The sequence below is a fragment of the Oncorhynchus keta genome, chromosome 22, assembly GCF_023373465.1.
Source record: "Oncorhynchus keta strain PuntledgeMale-10-30-2019 chromosome 22, Oket_V2, whole genome shotgun sequence".
In the NCBI taxonomy this organism is placed as follows: Eukaryota; Metazoa; Chordata; class Actinopteri; order Salmoniformes; family Salmonidae; genus Oncorhynchus; species Oncorhynchus keta.
The window spans coordinates 13,301,930-13,325,913 of NC_068442.1; the positions used below are offsets into that span (position 1 = coordinate 13,301,930).

General features: G+C 42.0%; 2 protein-coding genes across 3 annotated transcripts; one reads left to right on the forward strand and one right to left on the reverse strand.

Moving 5' to 3' along the window:
* Positions 1 to 587: 587 nt before the first annotated feature.
* zgc:112052 (protein C19orf12 homolog) lies at positions 588 to 8,655 on the reverse strand. Of its 2 annotated transcripts, XM_035798274.2 has the most exons (4): positions 8,488 to 8,622; positions 8,120 to 8,165; positions 7,545 to 7,705; positions 588 to 1,150 (listed from the first exon to the last, which is right to left on the reverse strand). In XM_035798274.2, exons 3-4 carry the CDS (start codon positions 7,702 to 7,704, stop codon positions 885 to 887), a joined length of 426 nt encoding a protein of 141 aa, XP_035654167.1. In that variant the 5' UTR covers position 7,705; positions 8,120 to 8,165; positions 8,488 to 8,622; the 3' UTR covers positions 588 to 884. The 2 variants fall into 2 exon arrangements, with proteins under 2 accessions (XP_035654167.1, XP_035654166.1); XM_035798273.2 differs by lacking the exon at positions 8,120 to 8,165 and having other exon boundaries at positions 8,488 to 8,655.
* A 1,658-nt stretch (positions 8,656 to 10,313) lies between these two features.
* On the forward strand, positions 10,314 to 23,874 carry uri1 (URI1 prefoldin like chaperone). Its single transcript, XM_035798275.2, has 10 exons — positions 10,314 to 10,701; positions 11,873 to 11,907; positions 12,147 to 12,225; positions 12,622 to 12,757; positions 13,909 to 14,000; positions 21,326 to 21,582; positions 21,718 to 21,979; positions 22,108 to 22,259; positions 22,473 to 22,713; positions 22,984 to 23,874. Exons 1-10 carry the CDS (start codon positions 10,630 to 10,632, stop codon positions 23,164 to 23,166), a joined length of 1,509 nt encoding a protein of 502 aa, XP_035654168.1. The 5' UTR covers positions 10,314 to 10,629; the 3' UTR covers positions 23,167 to 23,874.
* The last annotated feature ends 110 nt before the right edge of the window (positions 23,875 to 23,984 follow it).

The following is a 23,984-nucleotide window of genomic DNA, read 5'->3' on the forward strand; positions in this document are numbered from 1 at the left end:
TGGTGCTTGCAACGCCAGGGTTGTGGGTTTGTTTCCCACGGGGGACCAGTACGAAAATGTATGCACTCACTACTGTAAATCGTTCTGGAGAAGTGTCATTTAAAATAAAATAAAATCCATAGATTAGGGCCTAATGAATTTATTTCAATTGACCGATTTCCTCATATGAACTGTTGCGTTTTATATTTTTGTTCAGTATATCATTTTTACTCAAACCTCCCCCGTGTCAGATTGAATAGCCTCGCGGGCTGGATCCGTATGTTGCCCACCCCTGCTCTATAATCATTGATAATATTACAATCATCAACACATTTCAGATGGGTGTGAATCCCGGTGTATCAGCATGTGAATGTCAGTTTGTCAACATTTTACTCATTTAAATTATCTTGATCTTTGGCACCGAATGCATAAAAAGATTGCGGTCTGAATATGATTGACCAAACCCTCAAGAAGTGTTAGGCGGTCTAACTTAGGCCCCTATATTCTCGCTGGTTAAACTTGCAGAGCACACCAGTCTATGAGAAACAACATACTTGGTAACTGCCAGCTTTCAAGAATGTATATAAGTGACATCCAGGAGTACAGAATTGAAAGGATTAAAAGGTTGTATTTCTTTTCACACAATTTCTAGCTCAGGTAGTCAATACATAGTCACACAAACCCTTGAAATAATTAGCCACAACTCATTTCATGCACTTTCAATCAGTGGCTCCTTCCCTTCTCATAGACCATGGAGGTTTTCATCCTTGAGTGTACAGCCCCACTTTTAATAAATAATTTCTTGTCCTTCATTTTTAAATTGTCCTTTGACATTGTGTAAAATGTCATCGTTTCCATTTTCCTTTGAAAACCCTAAAGAGATGTGCTCACTGATAGAGGCCTTGTCAGTCGACATAGTGCACCTCTGCCTGGAGCTCTTTGGTCACATAGCCCAGGAGGGCAGCGGTCACCTGCTGCTGTAGGGTGGCATTGCCCATGACCAGGGCAGTCAGCTGGGCCATGTCGGTCCACTGGACCTCGCCCATGATGGCCATGATGTCATTGTAGAGCTTCTGCTGCTGCACCGGGGTCAGCTCCATGATGATCTGAGGCAGCGGCTTGAACTGTCCACTGGTCATCCAGCATCCCAGTAGGCCACCGACCGCACCCCCTGACAGAGATAATGAGGAAGAGGCAATGATGATGAGGTAAGGATGTCTGAAATCAATCATCAATTTCCTTGGAAACATTGTTAACACCGTTTAAAATGTGTTACAGACTATGAGCCATTTGTATGCATTTTTCTGTGTATGGACCTCTTATGTGTGATCTCAACCCTGCACACAACATTATCAATTCAAATGTTTATTGGTCATATACACATGGTTAGCAGAGGTTAATGTGAGTGTAGCTAAATGCTTGTGCTTCTAGTTCTAGTTAATATAATAATATAATAATAATAGTTAGTGCAGTAAAATATAACAAGTATTCAAACAATTTCCCAACAACTACCTAATACACAAATCTAAAAGGGTTGAATGAGAATATGTACATATAAAACAGTTTAAGTCAGAAGTTTACATACTTTTGTTGCAGTCATTAAAACTAATTTTTCAACCACTCCACAAATTTCTTGTTAACAAACTATAGTTTTGGTAAGTCGGTTAGGACATCTACTTTGTGCATGAAGTAATTTTTCCAACAATTGTTTACAGACAGATTATTTCACTGCCGTCGGTAGCAGCAAGTGGGGGCTACAACAGGCTTCTTCCGTCCCGAGCTACTCACTGGACCCCTATGATCACTCGGCTACGCATGCCTCTCCCTAATGTCATATGTCTTGCCAAAGGGGGCGGAGTTGCAATCTACTGCAGAGATAGCCTGCAGAGTTCTGTCATACTATCCAGGTCTGTACCCAAACAATTTAAAGCTTCTACTTTTAAAATTCCACCTTTCCAGAAACAAGTCTATCACCCCTGCCACTTGCTATAGACCGCATTCTGCCCCCAGCTGTGCCCTGGACACCATATGTGAACTGATTGCCACGCATCTATATTCAGAGCTCGTACTGTTGGGTGACCTAAACTGGGACATGCTTAACACCCCGGCCATCCTACAATCTAAGCTAGATGCCCTCAATCTCACACTAATTATCAATGAACCTACCAGGTACAACCCCAAATCTGTAAACACGGGCACCCTCATAGATGTCACCCTAAACAACCTGCTCTCCAAATACACCTCTGCTGTCTTCAACCGGGATCTTAGCGATTACTGCCTCATTGCCTGCATCCGTAATGGGTCTGCGGTCAAACAACCACCCCTCATCACTGTCAAATGCTCGCTAAATCACTTCAGCGAGCAGGCCTTTCTAATCGACCTGGCCCGGTTATCCTGGTAGGATATTGACCTCATTCCATCAGTAGACAGCAGGGTAGCCTAGTGGTTAGAGCGTTGGACTAGTAACCGAAAGGTTGCAAGTTCGAATCCCCGAGCTGACAAGGTACAAATCTGTTGATCTGCCCCTAAACAGGCAGTTAACCCACTGTTCCTAGGCCGTCATTGAAAATAAGAATTTGTTCTTAACCTGTTAAGTCGACCCTCTACTTTTTTGAACATTCTGTTAAAAATCGCGCAACATTTCAGCGCCCTGCTACTCAGGCCAGGAATATAGTATATGCATATGATTAGTATGTGTGGATAGAAAACACATTAGTATGTGTGGATAGAAAACTGGTTAAATCACGGCTGTGACTATAACAGAACGTGCGTTTCATCGAAAAGTGCAGGAAAATCTGATCACTGAAAATGGAAATAAATATCCTTGCGCTACTTCCAGGAATTGTTCAAAGTGAACCGAATTAAATGAGGCCGAGGTTGCAGTGCCTACAGCTTCCACACGTTGTCTAGAGTCTTGTAATTTGATTCAGCTTTGATTCTTGGTCTAACCGAATCAAGGGAATCGATCTCCCCCGGATGTTTTCCGAGTCTCCGACCGGATGTTTTGATGAATTTTATCGCTGATTAAGTACTAGTGTAACAGGGTTATATTGGTGATTCCCCTTGCCACTTTAGTTAACATGGGTTTTGGTTTTTTTCTTGCCTTCACCTACTCAACATGGATTGGCGGACACGAGGGGGATGTTCCATAGAATCCCAGTGACATGCAAAGCACCTCCTGATTTTATGAATTTTTAAATGTACAATTTATTAACGTAAATGTTATTCAAACATAATAAGATGCAGGGGTTTTGGAGAAAGTTGCATTACAAAAGCAACTTACTGTGTCTGGTGGGGGGTTCATATATTTTGTACAGTGCGTGTTTTGTGAAAGTTTATCTTGTGTCGTTCTTATCAGGTACATTTTGATATTATATTGTTTGTAAAAATGAACAAGCACCAAACCAGCGTTAGTGCGTTGGATGGTGAGACGGGCATTGCATGACGTGCAATCTTGTGTTTTTTCAGAATAAAGCTTGATTGGTGCACATACACTCTTCATACACAACGCCAGAAGAGTACTGTTACACTATCTAAAGGCTACAAAATATATGGACCTTTTTGATTTTTTAAATCAGTTTATCAAAAAGATCGATATCCTAATAGTGATTATGGGACATCTAGGAGTGCCAACAAAGAAGATGGTCAAAGGTAATGAATGTTTTATATTTTATTTGTGCGGTTTGTGTAGCGACGACTATGCTAATTATTTTGTTTACGTCCCCTGCAGGTCTTTTGGGGTGTTACATGCTATCAGATAATAGCTTCTCATGCTTTCGCCGAAAAGCATTTTAAAAATCTGACTTGTTGCCTGGATTCACAACGAGTGTAGCTTTAATTCAATACCCTGCATGTGTATTTTAATGAACGTTTGAGTTTTGCATTTCCAGAGCTCTAGATGGGACACCTGCGTGCCAGGTAGGAGCAAGAGTTAACTGACTTGCCTAGTAAAATAAAGGTAAAACATTTTTTTTTTAAAAGAGGATGCCTGGTTAATCTTTAAAAGTGCTTTCCTCAGGCATCACATCATTCAGTACAATTATAAGGAATGGGAACCTAGATAACTTCCAGGACCTAAGTAAAAAAAAAAACATGGCTTGGATAAACAAGATTTTCACAGATACCTACAAGTTCGACACTATTTCATAAGGGAGATAAGTGACTGACCCACGAGCACCTCCAAAATTAACCCAAGTATTCACTAACGCATACATCTTGGGGAGTAACAAAAAAATATTTCAAATCTCTATTCAATCCTCAAAGAAACATTCTAGAAACTATATTAAAAAGAAATGGGAAGAGGAACTTAACATTGAAATAACTGATGAAACATGGTTGAACATATTAGAGACTCAACAAAGCTCCACCAACTCAAGGTCATGGAGAGCGTTCTGTTGGAAGAATGTTATACGTTTCTTCATAACACCTCAACTGAAATCAAAACAGACTGGCTCACTACACCCTTGTTGGAGAGAATGCAGTATATTGAGGGTGGACCACTCTCATATCTTTTGGACTTGCCCCACAACTTACTGGGGAGAAATAAGATCTAACATTGGAAAAATAATGGGATTTGACATGGAACAAACATTCATTTCTTTGTACATGGGTGAAATACCTGATAACTTACACAATAGAGAAAAGTACCTCTTGAAGGTCCTACTGGCAGCCAGTAAAAAGGCTATCACTAGGAAATGGCTACAAAAAGACCCTCCCACAGTGACACATTGGATAGACATTGTAGAAGAAATACACCACATGGAGCGTATGACCTTTGCTTTAAGAACTCAACAGGAGAGAGGTCAAGAATACTGGGAAAAATGGGTTTCGTACTTGGAAAAGGTCTAATTCAAAGATGTCAACATAACTAATATGATGAGGAAGGTATGAAGTGCACTGTAACTGCCAGATCTTTTTATTTTTTAAATTTATTTGAATTTATTTGTAATTTCTTTGTGTTCCTACAATAAAAACTAAGTTTATATTTTTTAAGTGCTTTCCTCACCATTTTAAATAAGCATGCCCCATTCAAAATATTCAGACCCAGGAACAGATATAGCCATTGGTTCACTCCAGACCTGACTGCCCTTGACCAGCACAAAAACATCCTGTGGCAGACTGCACTAGCATCGAATAGCCCCCGCGATATGAAACTTTTCAGGGAAGTTAGGAACCAATATACACAGGCAGTTAAGAAAGCAAAGGCTAGTTTTTTCAAACAGAAATTTGCATCCTGTAGCACAAACTTCAAAAAGTTCTGGGACACTAAAGTCCATGGAGAATAAGAGCACCTCCTTCCAGCTGTCCATTGCACTGAGGCAAGGAAACACTGTCACCACCTATAAATCCACGATAATTGAGAATTTCAACACATTTTTCTACGGCTGGCCATGCTTTCCACCTGGCTACCCCTATCCCCGGTCAACAGCCCTGCACCCCCCACAACATCATGCCCAGGCGTCCCCAATTTCTCCTCCGCCCAAATCCAGATAGCTGATGTTCTGAAAGAGCTACAAAATCTGGACCCCTACAAATCAGCCGGGCTAGACAATCTGGACCCTCTCTTTCTAAAATTATCAGCCAATTGTTGCAGCCCTTATTACTCGTCTCTCTTTTTTTTTTACCAACTTCTTATTTTCAATGACGGCCTAGGAACAGTGGGTTAACTGTCTTGTTCAGAGGCAGAACGACAGATTTGTCTGAGATCCCCAAAGATTGGAAAGCTGCCGCGGTCATCCCCCTCTTCAAAGGCAGAGACACTCTAGACCCAAACTGCTACAGACCTATATATATCCTACCCTGCCTTTCTAAGGTCTTCAAAAGCCAAGTCAACAAACAGATCACCGACCACTGTACCTTCTCCGCTATACAATCTGGTTTTCGAGCTGGTCATGGGTGCACCTCAGCCACACTCAAAGTCCTAAACGATATCATAACCGCCATCTGGCCTTCCTGTGACATCAAGTGCTGTAGGTGTCATGGAGGCCAGGTAGTTTGCGCCCGGTGATGCGTTGTGCAGACCGCACCACCCTCTGGAGAGCCTTGAGGTTGAGGGAAGTGCAGTTGCCGTACCAGGCTGTGATACAGCCCGACAGGGTGATCTCGATTTGTGCATCTGTAAAATTTTGTCAGGGATTTTGGTGACAAGCAAAATTTCTTCAGCCTCCTGAGGTTGAAGAGGCGCTGTTGCGCCTTCTTCACCACACTGTGTGGGTGTACCATTTTCGGTTTGCCTGTGATGTGTATGCCGAGGAACTTAACTTACCACCTTCTCCACTGCTGTCCCTTCGATGTGGATAGGGAGGTGCTCCCTCTGCTGTTTCCTGAAGTCCACAATCATCTCCTTTGTTTTGTTGATGATGAGTGAGAGGTTGTTTTCCTGACACCACACTCCAAGTGCCCTCACCTCCTCCCTGTAGGCTGTCTCATCATTGTTTGTAATCAAGCCCCCTACTGTTGTGTCGTCTGCAAACTTGATGATTAAGTTGGAGGCATGCATGGCCGTGCAGTCGTGGGTGAAAAGGGAGTACAGGAGGGGGCTGAGCACGCACCCTTGTGGGGCCCCAGTGTTGAGGGTCAGCGAAGTGGAGATGTTGTTTCCTACCTTCACAAGCTGGGGGCGGCCCGTCAGAAAGCCCAGGACCCCATTGCACAGGGCAGGTTTGAGACCCAGGGCCTTCAGCTTGATGATGAGCTTGGAGGGTACTATGGTGTTGAATGCTGAGGTGTAGTCAATGAACAGCATTTTTTCAGGGGTATTCCTCTTGTCCAAATGGGATAGGGCAGTGTAATGGTGATTGCATTGTCTGTGGACCTGTTGGGGCAGTATGCAAACTGAAGTGGGTCTCGGGTGGCCAATAAGGTAGAGGTGATATGATTCCTTGACTAGTCTCTCAAAGCACTTCATGATGACAGAAGTGAGTGCTACAGGGCGGTAGTCATTTAGTTCAGTTATCTTTGCCTTCTTGGGTACAGGAACAATGGTGGCCATCTTGAAGCATGTGGGGAGAGAAGATTGGGATAGGGAGTGATTGAATATATCTGTAAACACACCAGCCAGCTGGTCTGTGTATGCTCTGAGGACACGGCTAGGGATGCCGTCTGGGCCAGCAGCCTTGCGAGGGTTAACGCGTTTAAATGTTTTACTCACGTTGGCCACGGAGAAGGAGAGGGGGGCACAGTCCTTGTTAGCGGGCCGAGACGGTGGCACTGTATTTATCCTCAAAGCAGGCAAAGAAGGTGCTTGGTTTGCCTGGAAGCATGACGTTGGTGTCCGTGACGTGGCTGGTTTTCTTTTTGTAGTCCGTGATTTCCTGTAGACCCTGCCACATACGTCTTGTGTTTGAGCCATTGAATTGCGACTCCACTTTGTACCTGTACCGGCATTTCGCTTGTTTAATTGCCTTGCGGAGAGAATAACTACACTGTTTATATTCAGCCATATTCCCAGACCTTTTTCCATGGTTAAATGTGGTGGTTCGCACTACTATATGAGAGGACAAGTTGTGTAAGTATTAATTTAGATGGAAGACAAACAACTCATGATTAATATAAAACTCACTCACCCACAGCGATGCCAAGGGGGCCTCCAACCAGTCCTCCTGCAAAGGCTAGTCCTCCTGCTGCCACCGCCCCTTTGGAAGATCCCTTCACTGTGGTCTTTATCTGTTGGTTTGCAGATAACTCGCAACACAGCCGCACAACATCGTTAATTCGTTGCGACATTCTGGGGAACAAAGGTTAAGGGTTTAGACCCACGTTTACAATAATTCAACAATGACACTGACAGCTACATAGTGAATGGGCTGAGGGGAAAAACATAATAGGCTATTGCTATTTAAAGCCACAATCTGCCAGTTCAACAGTCTAACCCACCAACTTTTGGGGTAAATTGAGGGATGGGGCTGGGGAAATGTAAACGCTCTAAAATTCATAGACAGCGCTATGGATGCAAGGATTGACAGTCTGAGATTGTCATGATAGTTTAAAACATATAAGTTATAAATTGTTTACAAACACTCAAATGACAACAAACATTGACTAATACAGCCATAGATCTTGGGCTATGACAAGACAGCTGTACTAAGGTCATAAAACATTTGAATTGCATTTTATAAGAATCAAATGGGTATATGATTACCTTAAAACACCCTATGCATGACCTTTGAACAGCAGGAAATATGTGGCTAAAATAAATAGATATGTATTGTCATCAATGTCATGTTATTTCAGTATATAGTCTATAATCGAAATGTAAGTATCGTTCTTGTTTTGGTGAAGACATTTTTTATTTATTAACCGACAATACATGTAATGCTTATTCTATTTGCTAGAATGCATTTGCTACAATTCAAGGTACAATGTATCACTTCGGGACTTTAAAGATGATCACGTGACGATGATAAGTCAATTTACTCTCGGACATTGCATGTGTTTTACATTGTTTCGCTAAACGAAGTTGCAGCGATAAGATACAAATATTGTAATATAAACTAATCGTCAACATACCTTGATGATGAACTAAATTCCTTGTATATTGTCTGCTTGCTATATTTATATGAAGGTTCAATGCCAGTCAAAACTAGAGGTTTTTTCAAGAGTCATTCTTGATTTCCCGAGCATTGAGGGAGTTCCATTAGAATGAACCGGGGAAAACCGGTCTATGGCCCGTCAAATCACCAGGGAAAAGCGGTGAGGGAGGAGCACCTTTTGTCATCGAGTATCTTCTGGCGATAATGTCAACAAAACATGATGAATCGTTCAGAAACACAAAGCATGTATTTTTTTATATAAAATATATTTTACAATTTCTTTACAAATTGTTTTCCTTGGGAAGTGTGGGTAAAGTGATATATGCGTATTTATAAAGATATAACACTTTTGCTCATTAATCCACGTGCTTAATATACTTCACTTTTGTTTTCAGAGGACTTCACCGTGTGATTTGACCGTTTCACCCGGCTCACCACCAGGAGGCAGCCCAGTTTCAAAACTAATGCGATCAGCACTTACCCGGCGTACCCGGGGCATTAATCGAATTCCTTCCTTGTCACAGGAAATGAATCAACTGGTTTATTTCCTGGAAAGCCACAACGTCAGAGAGCGATGAGCCAATAAGAAGAGGTCTGAAAATGACCTTATCGTGTTGGCTTGATAGTATTTATTATGATGTGTTTTTTTTTCAATAATAGGCTATTCAAACATTCCCATTTTGGGAGTCAAACTACATCAAATTAGCATACATCTCTAATCAATTAGATTGATAAACATTGTTGGTAGAAGTTGTCTTTGAAACACAGATCTAGGATCACCCTACTTGTCCCAAATTACAAAGACATGGCCACAGTACTGTCTTTGATATGACTGGGAGTGGAGACGATGCAAAAATGTACATCAGACTGATCAGGTGTTGTCACTAGTTACCACAGCCACAACGTACAATTGTCTATATATTAGACATTCATGAATACATATATATATATATATATATATATATATATATATATATATATATATATATATATATATATATATATATATATTTGTCTTAATTTAAGGTTGGGTATAAGGTTAGCAATGTGGTTAAGGTTAGGTTTAAAATCAAATTTTAGGAAGAGAAATTGTAGAAATAGTCGGGGTTTAACCATAATTTTTACTTTGTGGCTGTGGTAACTAGTGACGACCAAGATCAGGTCCACTTCGTTCGACTTCCCGAGCCGCGACAGAGCGCAGTGGACCACGTGGTCAACAGGCAGCGTGTTTACACATGTGACTTCTTTGACACATCTCCGGTGTTCAGAGTTCTGAGCCTGTGTGCCGCCCTCTTGCTAAGATTGTGCCATTTGAATTTACTGTATATAATTCTGCAAAAGAGACAGACTATTAATCTTCCCAACTACACTGCTGTCCTCTATCATGAGAGCATCCGGTCAATTAATTATACCATGTGCATCTTGGAGCAACATTATAAATAGATTATTAGATTTTGCATTATGCCAAAGAATGTAAAAGACCATCATCACAGTAATTTTACAACCTCAGTCATCATACTAATTGGATTGATGGGATAATATTATTGAGTGAGAATTGTTTCTTTATTCTGTAAATATGTCTCAGCTCTGTAACTAGTGAATTTACAACTGTAACTAGAGATATAATTTGCAAAATAAGGTAAACACTCAATGTTTAAAATGAAGTTATTAAAGCATTTGATGGGGAATAAATATAAATATGTTTAATTTAATACCCTTGCAAGAGAGGGAAATTATGTTTATATGTAGCCTATTGGATACAGTCTTACATAATGTGATCCTTTCCATGCATTGTTGTGAAAGTGAGTATTTTACCCAGAGTACACCGGGAAACAGACAGGGGAACATGGCGCAGGGTCGATGAGGAGGACGCTGAACATCGAGGATTATATTTACGTGGATATTTTTGAGATCATGCTGAAATCCTAAAATGAGAGTGTGAAATGGTCTCACTTCCGAAGTCTTGGATATCTACCACTGCCCCTTTGATGAATAAGAGGAAAACGCGTCTCAGGAATACCTGCAATTGTATTCATAAACATTTCTTTAGGACTTACAACCCCTGAGCATTGTTTTGGATTCACAAACGTCACATTTCATTTGGTTATTGCATGGGAAGATGGCTGAGACAAATAAAAGGAACATAGAGGGCCTACAAGGAGTTGACAGACTTCGAGTGGAGCATAAGAAGGTAAAATAAACGAGCTAGATGGATTGTGCATGCTCTGTCTGACAATGCACGCGGTCGATTTATAATTATCAAATGGTTTTACATGTTCATTAAATGAGACCACCTAGCGTACATTCTCTTTCAGAATGTTGCAAGCTAGCTATTTACTTGCATATTAATTTATGCGCTTGTGACATCTTCAACAGATAATTCATCGTGGAAACTTTCAAGCTAGTTCAACCTTTTTCTAGAAGCTTCCTTGAGCCAGCGGTCACATGTTGCTTCTTGTTTATTTCAGCTTGGATCCTGGCCAAACCATGTTGTTTAACTACAACCATCGAATATGCAAAGTCAAGTTTGTCAATTGCTCTGTTGAATTATATTTTTCAGCAAGCATAATGAATAAATAAACAAATGTACTTGCCCAATGCGTGAAGGATAGTTTAATGAACTTACCATACATACACTTATGCACACAAGCATTACCTTGTGTGGCCTGACGTTAGCTAATTTACTACTGGCCTTTCAACACTGACCTAGATTCAACATCCATAGCTAGCTAGAGCTAGTATAATCGTATCTAAATGTTCAGAGAATATCAATACACAGTGGTGGGCATTGATTGGATCTTTATTAACATGCACTGATGGCAATAAAATGCTGGACAAAAGTAAAGCTAGTCAGTTGGCAAAGTAATGTTCGTGTTGTGTTACAGTGGAATTTGACTCATGAAGGAGGGTGCAACTTTACTGTAGGCCTACTTTCAAATAGGAACAGGCCTAATGTGTTGACCAGACATGCTTAGCTAAATTTCTGTCGTATTGAGTAAAGAATTGTATCTGCCGCATCCATGGTACAACGTCATATTTCATACCCCTATCAAAAGTGTAGTATTATAGGCTACTCCCTAGTGTGACATCCACTGTAAAGTGTACAGATGCCTCTTCCTGTCCCCAAGTAGGTGCTTCTGTGTAAGTATATCCTGTGAGTTCCAGAAAAGCTTTTGTCAATTAATCTTTGACAGCTGTTAAATCAAAACACCCTAAACTTCCTGAGAATTTGCTTCCCCAACATTGAGTAAGTGTAAAGAACTGTAAAATGGACGGGGTTATTCAGAGTTTTTTTAAAAATTTTAAGTTGAGAATAAAAATGCTAAGTTTGACCTATAGAATTGTCACTCTGTCAACAACAGGTGGTGAAAGGCTGCGAAGTTCAGATCCAGCACTGGTGAGTCTTGTGCAGCAATTCTGCGTAGTGACTGGCATAGGAGTCAAACAGAATCTCATAAATGATGATGCTACTGTGCTCCTAGATTACTAGTTACACCTAGTCCCTCACCGTGTCCTTAATAGTACATAGATAGGCTAAACATTAGTTCTGGGATAGCCGGTAGACCAGGAAGGGCATGTGGATCATTGTGTGTGTGTGCCGTTACTTTACTAAAATTAAAATCTTTGGACTTTCAGGGAGAAGGTAAAAGGTGACTACGAAGCCCTTGAGGATCAACTCAAAACTCTTCCAGATGAGGTGTCCTATGACATCATGGTACGTTCTCTCTTAAATGCACCGGGGAGAGTTTCCATAGCAGGGGCTTATTTAAAGTTTAGTATATGAGGTGTGTCAGAGTGAATTCCCAGGCCATGCATCCTTATTATAAATAGTCTTGTCTTGATCTGGAAAGAAACACGCATCAATTAATACAGCTCTTATGATGTGTGTATATATGTTGTGTGCAGGGAAGGCCTTATCTTTGACTACCAGTTTATGCTCTCCTTTTCTTTCAGCTATTTAATTTCACTTTCAGTTTGTGAAAAATATGCAGAACCATGTTTGAATTGCCGTAATATAAACATTATTTTAGTCTAGGTGAAACTTGAACTTAACTTAAATAATGCAGTATTTATTTTAAAAACCTTTTCCCTCCCCTCTCTGCTGTAACAGGTGCCGTTTGGCCCTTTGGCATTCATGCCTGGGAAGCTGGTCCATACCAATGAGATCACTGTGCTACTGGGAGACAACTGGTTTGCCAAGTGCTCTGCCAATCAGGCCCAGAAGCTCTTGGAACACAGGAAGAAACGTGAGTTTATTTTGGAAGCCATGTAGAATTTTCTCAGATACCATGATTCCTTGGAAAACTTTGACACTCACTTCTCTAGTCTTTTTATAATATTAGTTAACTCGTCAATTGTGTATGTATGGTAGTGGTTATGCTTATTGTGAAAGATTGAGGTCATATTATGAATGTCTTAACACTCCAACCATTTGCCCAGCAGAGGGGGCTGTTGTTATAGACTTGCTGTCAGAAACAAAGAGGTGATCACTCCGTGTTGTCAAGGAAAGTTGAATGGCTACTCATTTTGTGAATACTTGGATTATTATAATATTTGTTGTAGTCTTGCTGGTGGGCAATTAACTATTGGAAATGTAGAATTGTGACCAGAATGTTATACATTGATAAAGCCATTGTTTGGTTACTCAAGGCTTTTTGACCATGTTCTGCTATCATTTTGTCACAACAGTCCAGCCTTAAAAATCCTCCTGTCTATTCCACTGCTGGCCATTCTTTCTCTTACCCTTGTAAGAGAAAGCAGTTTCCCCTTGCTTTCTTTGGTATTCACCCTACACCCCGAAAAGCTTTTTAATATTGTCAAATCGTCCTAAATAACAATGTGTGATAGTGATGGGAGCTTTATTAGACTGATGTTTACCGAAGCGTGAATGTGCCATAACCCTGCCCACCCCTCCCTGACCCTGCCCAGGCTGATTTTACACAGCTAAGTGCCATAATGCAAACATGGCTGGCTGAGATCTGTCAAACAGCCCCGCTGAGTTGTCAGGCTGTCCGTGTTTGACCTTTCCCCAACGCTTCGGAGACGTACGGCTTGAGGGCTCGGCGTCGCCATGACGACGGGGCCCTTTGCTGCCATTAGCAAACGGGGGTTTAATTGTTGTGAAGATTTAATGATCCGAAGTAGCACCGAGGGCATGGGATATTATGAACTGTTTGTGTCATCATTTTCCCTTTTTTGTCAGTGTGTTCAGGATTTAACCCCTTAGTGGTCCGAATACTGTGGTTTTTGTTTCTCTTTTCTACTGACTACGACCAATCTGGTTCACAAGCTGCATGTCTTGACCCTTTACACACACATTTGTCCAATTCCACACTAATCACACAATTTTTGTTTTACAAATTATATCAAATCAAATTTTTGTCTTTTTATTTTTTAGATGTAAGGAGTGCGCTGGACGACTTGCACAAGACGAAGAAGAACTTTGAAGCCAGAGTTGGGTTCACAGAGGATCTTGAAAAACTCTCAGGCGTAAGTGCCATCTAAAGCATATTCAAATGTTCTAAATCAACATTGCAGAGCTCTCTCTGTCCTCTGCCGTGCCCTGATTGTGTTATTGCTGATTATATCTGGAAATGTGCATGTACACCCTGGCCCATCTACTGTTGCTAGCCACAATTCTGATTTGTGTTCCGATATCTGCTTCACTGACTTCTGCTCTTGTAAAAAGCCTGGGTTTTCTGCACATTAACACTAGAAGCTTATTACCTAAAAGTGTGTGTTCACAGCTCCAGACCAGACTTGTTGGTCATTACTTAGACATGGTTAAGAAACAGTGTTTTGAACACTGATGTTAACCTTTCTGGTTAAAAACCTTTTCGGCAAGACAGATCTTCCAAAGGTGGTGGAGTGGCAGTCTTTACCAAGGAACACCTTCAGTGTTTGGTTGTCACCACCAATTCTGTCCCCAAACAATTTGATTCTCTGGTTTTACGCATTAAACTTTCAAATAACTCTTTGTTAACTGTTGCTGGGTGTTATTGGCCACCATCAGCACCGGCCCCTAACCTAAATGCCCTAAGCTCTCACCTGGCCCCTTACACTAAGTCTGAATTTGTCCTGCTAGGTGACCTAAACTGGGGTATGCTTAAACCACCTGACCAAGTCTTGAAGCAATTGGACTCTAAATCTTTCCCAGATTATTACCAATCCCAGAAGGTATGACTCCAAACACCCAGAAAAGGCTACTCTCCTTGATGTTATCCTTACAAATAATCCTGATGCGTATCAGTCTGGTGTTTCCTGTAATGACCCTAGTGATCAATGTTTCACAGCCTGTGTTCGCAATGGCTGCTCGGTGAAACGGGCCTGTCCTGATTTGTCATAGACGCTTGCTAAAAAACTTTAATGAGCAAGCCTTACATCATGACTTGGTCTCTGTAAATTGGTATAGAATCAGCTTGATCACCTCTGTCGAAGACGCTTGGACCGTTCTTTGATATTTTCAGTGGTATTGTTAACAGATACATGAAGAAAATGGGAATTAAAAACAGGTTCAGCCCCTGGTTCGACTTTGATCTGGCAGAGTTACTCCACCTCAATAATTCCATTTGGCAAATCGCTCGGCACACGAATACTCAGGCTGACTAAACTCATTCAGGCAAATTAGAAATAAGTGCACTGAGGCTCTCCAGAAGGCCAAAGTTAGTTACTTTAAGGAGCAGTTCTCTCTCTGTGGGTCTAACCCCAAGAAGTTCTGGAAAAAGGTTAAAGACCTGGATAATAAATCCCCCTCACTGCTGCCCATTCTTTTCACCTTTTATTTAACCAGGTAGGCTAGTTGAGAACAAGTTCTCATTTACAACTGGGACCTGGCCAAAATAAAGCATAGCAGTTCGACACATACAACAACACAGAGTTACACATGGAATGAACAAAACATACATTCAATAATACAGTAGAAAAAAAATAAAAGTGTATATATACAGTGAGTGCAAATAAGGTCAAATAAGGGAGTTAAGGCAATAAATAAGCCATGATGGTGAAGTAATTACAATATGACAATTAAACACTGGAATGGTAGATGTGCAAAAGATGGATGTGCAAGTAGAGATACTGTGGTGCAAAAGGAGCAAAATAAATACTGTATGGGAATGAGAGATAGATGGGCTGTATACAGATGGGCTATGAACAGGTGTAGTGATCTGTGAGCTGCTCTGACAGCTGGTTCTTAAAGCTAGTGAGGAAGATGGGAATCTCCAGCTTCAGTCATTTTTGCAGTTCGTTCCAGTCAGTGGCAGCAGAGAACTGGAAGGAAAGGCGACCAAAGGAGGAATTGGCTTTCGGGGTGACCAGTGAGATACAGTGGGGAGAACAAGTATTTGATACACTGCCGATTTTGCAGGTTTTCCTACTTACAAAGCATGTAGAGGTCTGTCATTTAGCTAGCTCAGTTGGTAGAGCATGGCGCTTGTAACGCCAGGGTAGTGGGTTCGATTCCCAGGACCACCCATACGTAGAATGTATGCACACATGACTGTAAGTCGCTTTGGATAAAAGCGTCTGCTAAATGGCATATATTATTTTTATCATAGGTACACTTCAACTGTGAGAGATGGAATCTAAAACGAAAATCACATTGTATGATTTAAGTAATTAATTAGCATTTTATTGCATGACATAAGTACATCAGAAAAGCAGAACTTAATATTTGGTACAGAAACCTTTTTTTGCAATTACAGAGATCATACGTTTCCTGTAGTTCTTGACCAGGTTTGCACACACTGCAGCAGGGATTTTGGCCCACTCCTCCATACAGACCTTCTCCAGATCCTTCAGGTTTCGGGGCTGTCGCTGGGCAATACGGACTTTCAGCTCCCTCCAAAGATTTTCTATTGGGTTCAAGTCTGGAGACTGGCTAGGCCACTCCAGGACCTTGAGATGCTTCATACTGAGCCACTTCTTAGTTGCCCTGGCTGTGTGTTTCGGGTCGTTGTCATGCTGGAAGACCCAGCCATGACCCATCTCCAATGCTCTTACGGAGGGAAGGAGGTTTTTGGCCAAGATCTCGCGATACATGGCCCCATCCATCCTCTCCTCAATACGGTGCAGTCATCCTGTCCCCTTTGCAGAAAAGCGTCCCCCAAAAATGATGTTTTCACCTCCATGCTTCACGGTTGGGATGGTGTTCTTGGGGTTGTACTCATCCATCTTCTTCCTCCAAACACGGCGAGTGGAATTTAGACCAAAAAGCTCTATTTTTGTCTCATCAGACCACATGACCTTCTTCCATTCCTCCTCTGGATCATTCAGATGGTCATTGGCAAACTTCAGCCGGGCCTGGACATGCGCTGGCTTGAGCAGGGGGACCTTTCGTGCGCTGCAGGATTTTAATCCATGACGGCGTAGTGTGTTACTAATGGTTCTCTTTGAGACTGGTCCCAGCTCTCTTCAGGTCATTGACCAGGTCCTGCCATGTAGTTCTGGGCTGATCCCTCACCTTCCTCATGATCATTGATGCCCCACGAGGTGAGATCTTGCATGGAGCCCCAGACCGAGGTTGATTGTCCGTCATCTTGAACTTCTTCCATTTTATAATAATTGCGCCAACAGTTGTTGCCTTCTCACCAAGCTGCTTTCCTATTGTCCTGTAGCCCATCCCAGCCTTGTGCAGGTCTACAATTGTATCCCTGATGTCCTTACACAGCTCTCTGGTCTTGGCCATTGTGGAGAGGTTGGAGTCTGTTTGATTGAGTGTGTGGACAGGTGTCTTATACAGGTAACGAGTTCAAACAGGTGCAGTTAATACAAGTAATGAGTGGAGAACAGGAGGGCCTCTTAAAGAACAACTAACAGGTCTGTGAGAGCCAGAATTCTTACTGGTTGGTAGGTGATCAAATACTTATGTCATGCAATAAAATCCAAATGAATTACTTAAAAATCATACAATGTGATTTTCTGGATTTTTGTTTTAGATTCCGTCTCTCACAATTGAAGTGTACCTATGATAAAAAATTACAGACCTCTACATGCTTTGTAAGTAGGAAACACTGCCGATTTTGCAGGTTATCAAATACTTGTTCTCCCCACTGTATACCTGCTGGAGCGTGTGCTACGAGTGGGTGCTGCTATGGTTCCAGCGAGCTGAGATAGGGCATGTCCCTTAATGTTCATGATGTGGTTGTTACTGATAAGGAGTACATGGCTGAGCTCTTTAATCACCACTTCATTAAGTTGGGATTCGTATTTGACTCAGCCATGCCTCCTTGCCCATCCAACATTTCCTCATCTCCCACCCCTTCTAATGCGACTATCCCCGATGCTTCTCCCTCTTTTTCTCTTGCCCCGCTACAAAGTTTCTCCCCGCAGGTGGTCACTGGCTGCGGTCCAAACACTTAAAAGACACTTACCCTCGCCATATGCCCTTGGGGGAATCCCTGTCACCATCTTGGAGGGTGGTCCAAATGATTAGCCAAGCAAGGGAAGTTTGCAACGTAATGCCCTCAGCCCTCGTTTTTAGTCGGCTTTGTGAATGTATAATTATGTTCACTCCGGGGCCTGAAACTCCCCATAATTCAGTTTGCGCCGATTTGTACATCCGCTAAGAAAAGTCTGTGAAAACTTAAACAACATTAATGGAGTAGTCAACATACAAGTGTAAGTAAAATCGAATGCAAGTAAGTTAGAAATTGTGCTACTATTGCATATGATGGCACAAACATGTCTTGTAAATATGTTTTTGTTTGGTTATCTTTTGGAAATTGTAGAAATAAAAACGTTTCCTTCTTCAGAAGTTACAGCTAGGCGGGCTAATGACAGTCAAGCTTCTCCTTTGCTTCCAGCTCAGTATCATACAGTAGGCGAACACTACTGTTCAAAAGTTTGGAGTCACTTAGCCTGTCTAGGCCAAGCGTTTCGCTAGCGGAACCCCACCTCAACATTCCTCTGAAAAGGCAGCGCGCAAAATTCTAAAATATTTTTTATAAATATGTAACTTTCACATATTTACAAGTCCAATAAAGCAAATGAAAGAAACATCTTGTTTTGGTGTCCGATTTAATTTTTTTTTTTTTAAATAAATAAAAAATTTAAAAAAATCAGCGAAAGCACCACATATTGTTAGGTCAAGTCACAAAAACACACACACAGCCATTTTCCAGCCAAAGAGAGGAGTCACAAAAAGCAGAAATATAGATAAAATTAATCACTAACCTTTGATGATCTTCATCAGATGACACTCATAGGAGAGCTGTTGACTGGGGTTGGGGTAGCCAGGTGGAAAGCGTAGCCAGCTGTAGAGAAATACTTATTGAAATTCTCGATTATTGTGGATTTATCGGTGGTGACAGTGTTTCCTAGCCTCAGTGCAGTGGGCAGCTGGGAGGAGGTGCTCTTACTCTCCATGGACTTTAGTGTCCCAAAACATTTTGGAATTAGTGCTGCAGGATGCAAATTTCTGTTTGAAAAAGCTATCCTTTGCTTTCTTAACTTACTGTGTATATTGGTTCCTGACTTCCCTGAAAAGTTGCATATCGTTTGCACTATTCAAAGCTAGTGCAGTGTGCCACAGGATGTTTTTGTTCTGGTCAAGGGCAGTCAGGTCTGGAGTAACATTTTTTGAAAGGGGCGTGCTTATTTAAGATCTTGAGGAAGGATCTATTGAAGAACAACCAGGCATCCTCTACTGACGGGATGAGGTCAATATCCTTCCAGGATACCTGGGGTCAGGTCAATTAGAAAGGCCTGCTCGCAGAAGTGTTTTAGGGAGCGTTTGACAGTGATGAGGGGTGGTCGTTTGACCCATAACGGACGCAGTGACCCAAAACTTTTGAACAGTAGTGTATATGAATAATTATTTATTTAATATAGGTAGACATGCAATCATAATTGACTGTTGTGCATTTAAAGCACCCACAAATGACCGGTGGCGGAAAAGGCAATCATCGTGGGATGAACGAGTGACGAATTTCCGGTCAAACGCTATTTAAAAAAAAATAAAAAAAATTCTGCCTCCCTCGACCAGCAAGTGTAACTCCCTCGACCAGCAAGTGTCATCAGAAGTGTCCACTTAATTTGAAGGTTGAGGGGATAGGGTGTGTCTTTTAAGTGTTTGGACCGCTGCCACTGAGTCCGAGGTGCTAAAGGGGATCCATAAACGTCAACCCCAAAAAATATTTGGGTCAGATGTTTAGATCCTTTCTTCTTTTAGGTTGCTGCCCCTATCATCGCCAAGCCTATCTGACATTTTTAACCCGTCTCTGCTCTCTGGGGAGGTTCCCATTGCTTGCTTTTTTTATACCTTTCATTTAACTAGGCAAGTCAGTTAAGAACACATTCTTATTTTCAATGAATGCCTAGGAACTGTGGGTTAACTGCCTTGTTCAGGGGCAGAACGACAGATTTTCACCTTGTCGGCTCAGGGGTTCCAATCTTGCAACCACACAGTTGACTAGTCCAACGCTCTAACCATTGCACTCCACGAGTAGCCTGCATGTTACGCGAATGTAGTAGAAGCCAAGGTAAATTGCTAGCTAGCATTAAACTTATCTTATAAAAAACAATCAATCATAATGACTAGTTATAACTTCTGATCCAGTTGAGCAGGCAATATTAACCAGGTGAAATTGTGTCATTTATCTTGCGTTCATTGCATGCAGAGTCAGGGTATATGCAACAGTATGGGCTGCCTGGCTCATTGCGAACTAATTTGCCAGAATTTTACGTAATTATGACATACATTGAAGGTTGTGCAATGTAACAAGAATATTTAGACTTAGATAAAATACCGAACGGTTCTGTATTTCACTATTCAATCATATTAATGACCAAAGGCTCGTATTTCTGTGTGTTATTATGTTATAATTAAGTCTGATTTGATAGAGCAGTCTGACTGAGCAGCAGCAGGCCCATAATCATTCATTCAAACAGCACTTTTATGTGTTTTGCCAGCAGCTCTTCGGAAGCATAGCGCTGTTGCTGTTTATGACTTCAAGCCTATCAGCCTAATGGCTGGTGTAACCAATGTGAAATGGCTAGCTAGTTAGCTGGGTGTGTGCTAATACTGTTTCAAACGTCACTCGCTTTTAGATTTGGAGTAGTTATTCCCCTTGCGCTGCAAGGGCCGTGGCTTTTGTGGAGCGATGGGTAACGATGCTTCGAGTGTGGCTGTTTATCTATGTGTTCCTGGTTCGAGCCCAGGTAGGGGCAAGTCTCATGTTAAAAGGAACCACCAACTTTCATATGTTCTCATGTTCTGAGCAAGGAACTCATGGCACATATTGCACTTTTACTTCTCCAACACCTTGTTTTTGCATTATTTAAACCAAATTGAACATGTTTCATTATTTATTTGAGGCTAAATTGATTTTATTGATGTTTTATATTAAGGTAAAATAAGTGTTAATTCAGTATTGTTGTAATTGTCATTATTACTAATTTTAAAAAAGGCAGATGCATCGGCTTGTTTGGTCCTCCAATAATCGGTATCGGCGTTGAAAAATCATAATCGGTCGACCTCTAGTTGCTACCATGCTGTGTTGTTGTCTTAGGTCTCTCTTTATGTAGTGTTGTGGTGTCTCTTGTCGTGATGTGTGTGTTGTCCTATATTTTTAATCCCAGCCCCCGGCCTTTTGCCTTCTGGTTGGCCGTCAATTGTCAATAGGAATTTGTTCTAAACTGACTTGCCCGGTTAAATAAAGGTTAAATATTTTTTTTAAAGTGTAATTACAGTGAAAACAAAGAGCTTTGAGGATCCTCTTCAGCCAGCTTATCTGATACACAACTCCTCTGTGCAGATAAAGCCATTTGTATGAGCAGATATTGTTAACACGCTGGCTTCTACCCTTCTGTTTCCTCAGGCTAAAGGGGACTATGTGGACATCAGAGAAGAGGTTGGAAGTATTGAAGAATTTGTAAGCAAAGGAAAGCAGCGTGTGGCCCTTAAGCCCCACACTAAGCCCAAAATGGAGGCTGTTGTGAAGATGGAGGAGGAGGAGGAGGAGGGCGGTGGAGAGGGAGATGGAGGGAGTAGGAGAGGAGTGCTGTCTGAGGAGGAGCTGTGGGCCAGACTGGATGAGCTGGAAGCAAAGGAGAAGCTTGAGGAGGAGCATGACCGGTAGAGTTGCACACGCACACAAAATGCATGGACTTTCACATTGAGAAGTGATTCGGGGCACTCTTCCCACCTTCACACCTGTTTCATTGCATAAGTGAAGATTAGATTTCTCGTGATGTTTTGATTTGTTTTCAGACACGTTGGAAGTGCAGACACCAACGGCAATGACGACACAACATCCTCCTCTGAGGAAGAGAAGGAGGGATATGGTGGCGGCCATCATTGCGTCAACGGACATGACAAGAGGAGTGAAGGCAAGATGACTGTGCCTCACAACAGTGGCCAAGTTAACGGTACAACCAGGGACAGGGAGGAGGAGGAGGAAGACGAGGGAGAGGAGGAGGAAGGCAACGGTTTGCCTACCATCTATTTCTCTCATACGGTGGAACCCAAGAAGGTCAGTGTTTTATAAATCGTATTAAATTCAATGCAGTCAACAGTCGACAATGTCGTCAATTATGTTATTTGAGTCATGTAAATCAATGTACTACATTTTTCTCTCGGTCTCTGTCGCTTCGTCTCCAGGTGAGGATAAACACAGGGAAGAACACCATGTTGAAGTTCAGTGAGCTGAAAGAACAGAAGCAGCAAGCCAAGAGGAAAAAGAAGATCGGCACCAGCAATGGTCACTCTCACCACGGGCTCCACAACATCAACACGCCCACAGACATCTACAGGTAAACCCACACTACACATCACTAATCTAGTTCTTGGTTGGCATACCTATTAGCAACATTTTGGGTTCAATGTATTAGCATATATAAAATGTTATTTACTCTGAATGTTTCCAGGTACTTTGTTCTGATTTCGTATGGTGTCTGTCTATTAACAAGTTCTGCAATCTGATTGGGTATAATGGCTGACTAGGCCTATGTTTGGACTTTTGTCAGGTTGTTTGTGGATGTGAAGAATGGCGAGCCCATCCCAAGGAAGTCCATCCTAAAGTCCCGGAGCAGAGAGAACAGCGGATGTAGCGACACCAGCGAGAGCAGCGCTGCCGACTTCGAAGAGCGCAGGACGCTCGGACGCACCCTGAGCCACGACGAAAACACGTGCAGCGACACCAGCGACGGCATCACCGAGGAGGACAGCCCCACCGGGAACTCTCTACACCCCACCAGACGCTTCGAGGTAAAACTCAGCTGGGTCATGTTCATTAGACAGTAAACGGAAAACAACTGACAGAGGGACTACCTGAACATCTTGTGCAATAAAAAACATTCATTTTCCGTTGCAGGCCCTAATGATTACGACAGTGGTCCTCTGCTGATTTTATTTTTCGAATCATGATCTTTGAATGTTGAATAGGGATACACCTTGAACAAGTTGTTTGTCTGTGCACTGTCCAGCTCTACAGCCTCTCATTAACCACCACCTGTTAATGTTTTGTTGATCATCCAGGCTTTTTCATGCACAGTGGTGGAGAAGGAGCCCATTCCCTTGTCGATCCCCCACCTAACCATCGTCCCTCCAGCTCTGCCCACAATCCCAGAGCGGAAGCTGGAGGAGGTGGCTCCCGACGCCCCCCGTGAGGCCCCTAAGCGGGTGTCCAAGTTCAAAGCTGCCCGGCTGCAGCAGAAGTGACCCTGCAAAGCCAGTCTCCAGGATTCACACGACTGGCCCCTTTTTAACATAGATGTTCTACGCCAGCACTTTGTTGAGCTGGACAGACTGTGAACCCTCCCTAATATCTGCCATGTCTCTTCTTCTTTTTTCATCTCTCTTCAAGCCTTTATTCTTCTCTTTCATAATGCTTTTCCTGTTAGTACACAGGGTATCTATTACAGTAGGACTGTTCTATAAGAGGCAGTACTCTGTAAGAGTAGCATAGCATTGTTTAGAACGCTTGCGCTTAACCATTTACCTGCCTTGTAAGGAACATCAAGCTTTTGTTGCTAAGTAAGCACTTCATTTCAATATGTATTTAAGTCAAGAGGTTGTTTATTTAGAGCCCTCATCCTCCAACATTATGGCACTACACTAGTCCACACTGCCTAGGTGCTCATTTTATGGTGGTTGCTCTCGTGTCAGTGTCTTGACAAGGCCAGTGGTTTACCACTCTATTTAGTTGATCCATAATTTTGCCTGCTATGCTAAAAACGACATGCTCTGTTTCATTTATTTTTTTCCTTTTTTTATTTTCTACGATTATTCTACACATGGTCATATGCTGACTGCCCTTTATTGTCCACAATCCCCTTGTACCTGCTTAATGCCCACCTCTGTGACCAGCTTTATGTCAGAATAAACATTGTTGTAAACTGGAAGGAAAATAAAAGATTTTGAGGGAAAGTCACGTGTTATTCCCCTTTGAGTAGATTTTTCTCAAACCTTTTCTCCTTTTTTCACTAAAGGACGAGCCAGACCAACACAAACGTTGACTGTGCGCAGTAGATCACCTG

What these genes read in the sequence shown, in the direction of transcription:
- zgc:112052 (XM_035798273.2), bottom strand. Translation starts at nt 7,704, where the DNA reads ATGTCGCAACGAATTAACGATGTTGTGCGGCTGTGTTGCGAGTTATCT. An exon ending in CCCCCTTGGCATCGCTGTGG is followed by an intron (nt 1,151 to 7,544) that starts GTGAGTGAGTTT and finishes TATCTCTGTCAG; the next exon opens with GGGGTGCGGTCGGTGGCCTA.
- uri1 (XM_035798275.2), top strand. Translation starts at nt 10,630, where the DNA reads ATGGCTGAGACAAATAAAAGGAACATAGAGGGCCTACAAGGAGTTGAC. An exon ending in CTTGGAACACAGGAAGAAAC is followed by an intron (nt 12,758 to 13,908) that starts GTGAGTTTATTT and finishes TTTATTTTTTAG; the next exon opens with ATGTAAGGAGTGCGCTGGAC. An exon ending in ACGCCCACAGACATCTACAG is followed by an intron (nt 22,260 to 22,472) that starts GTAAACCCACAC and finishes GACTTTTGTCAG; the next exon opens with GTTGTTTGTGGATGTGAAGA.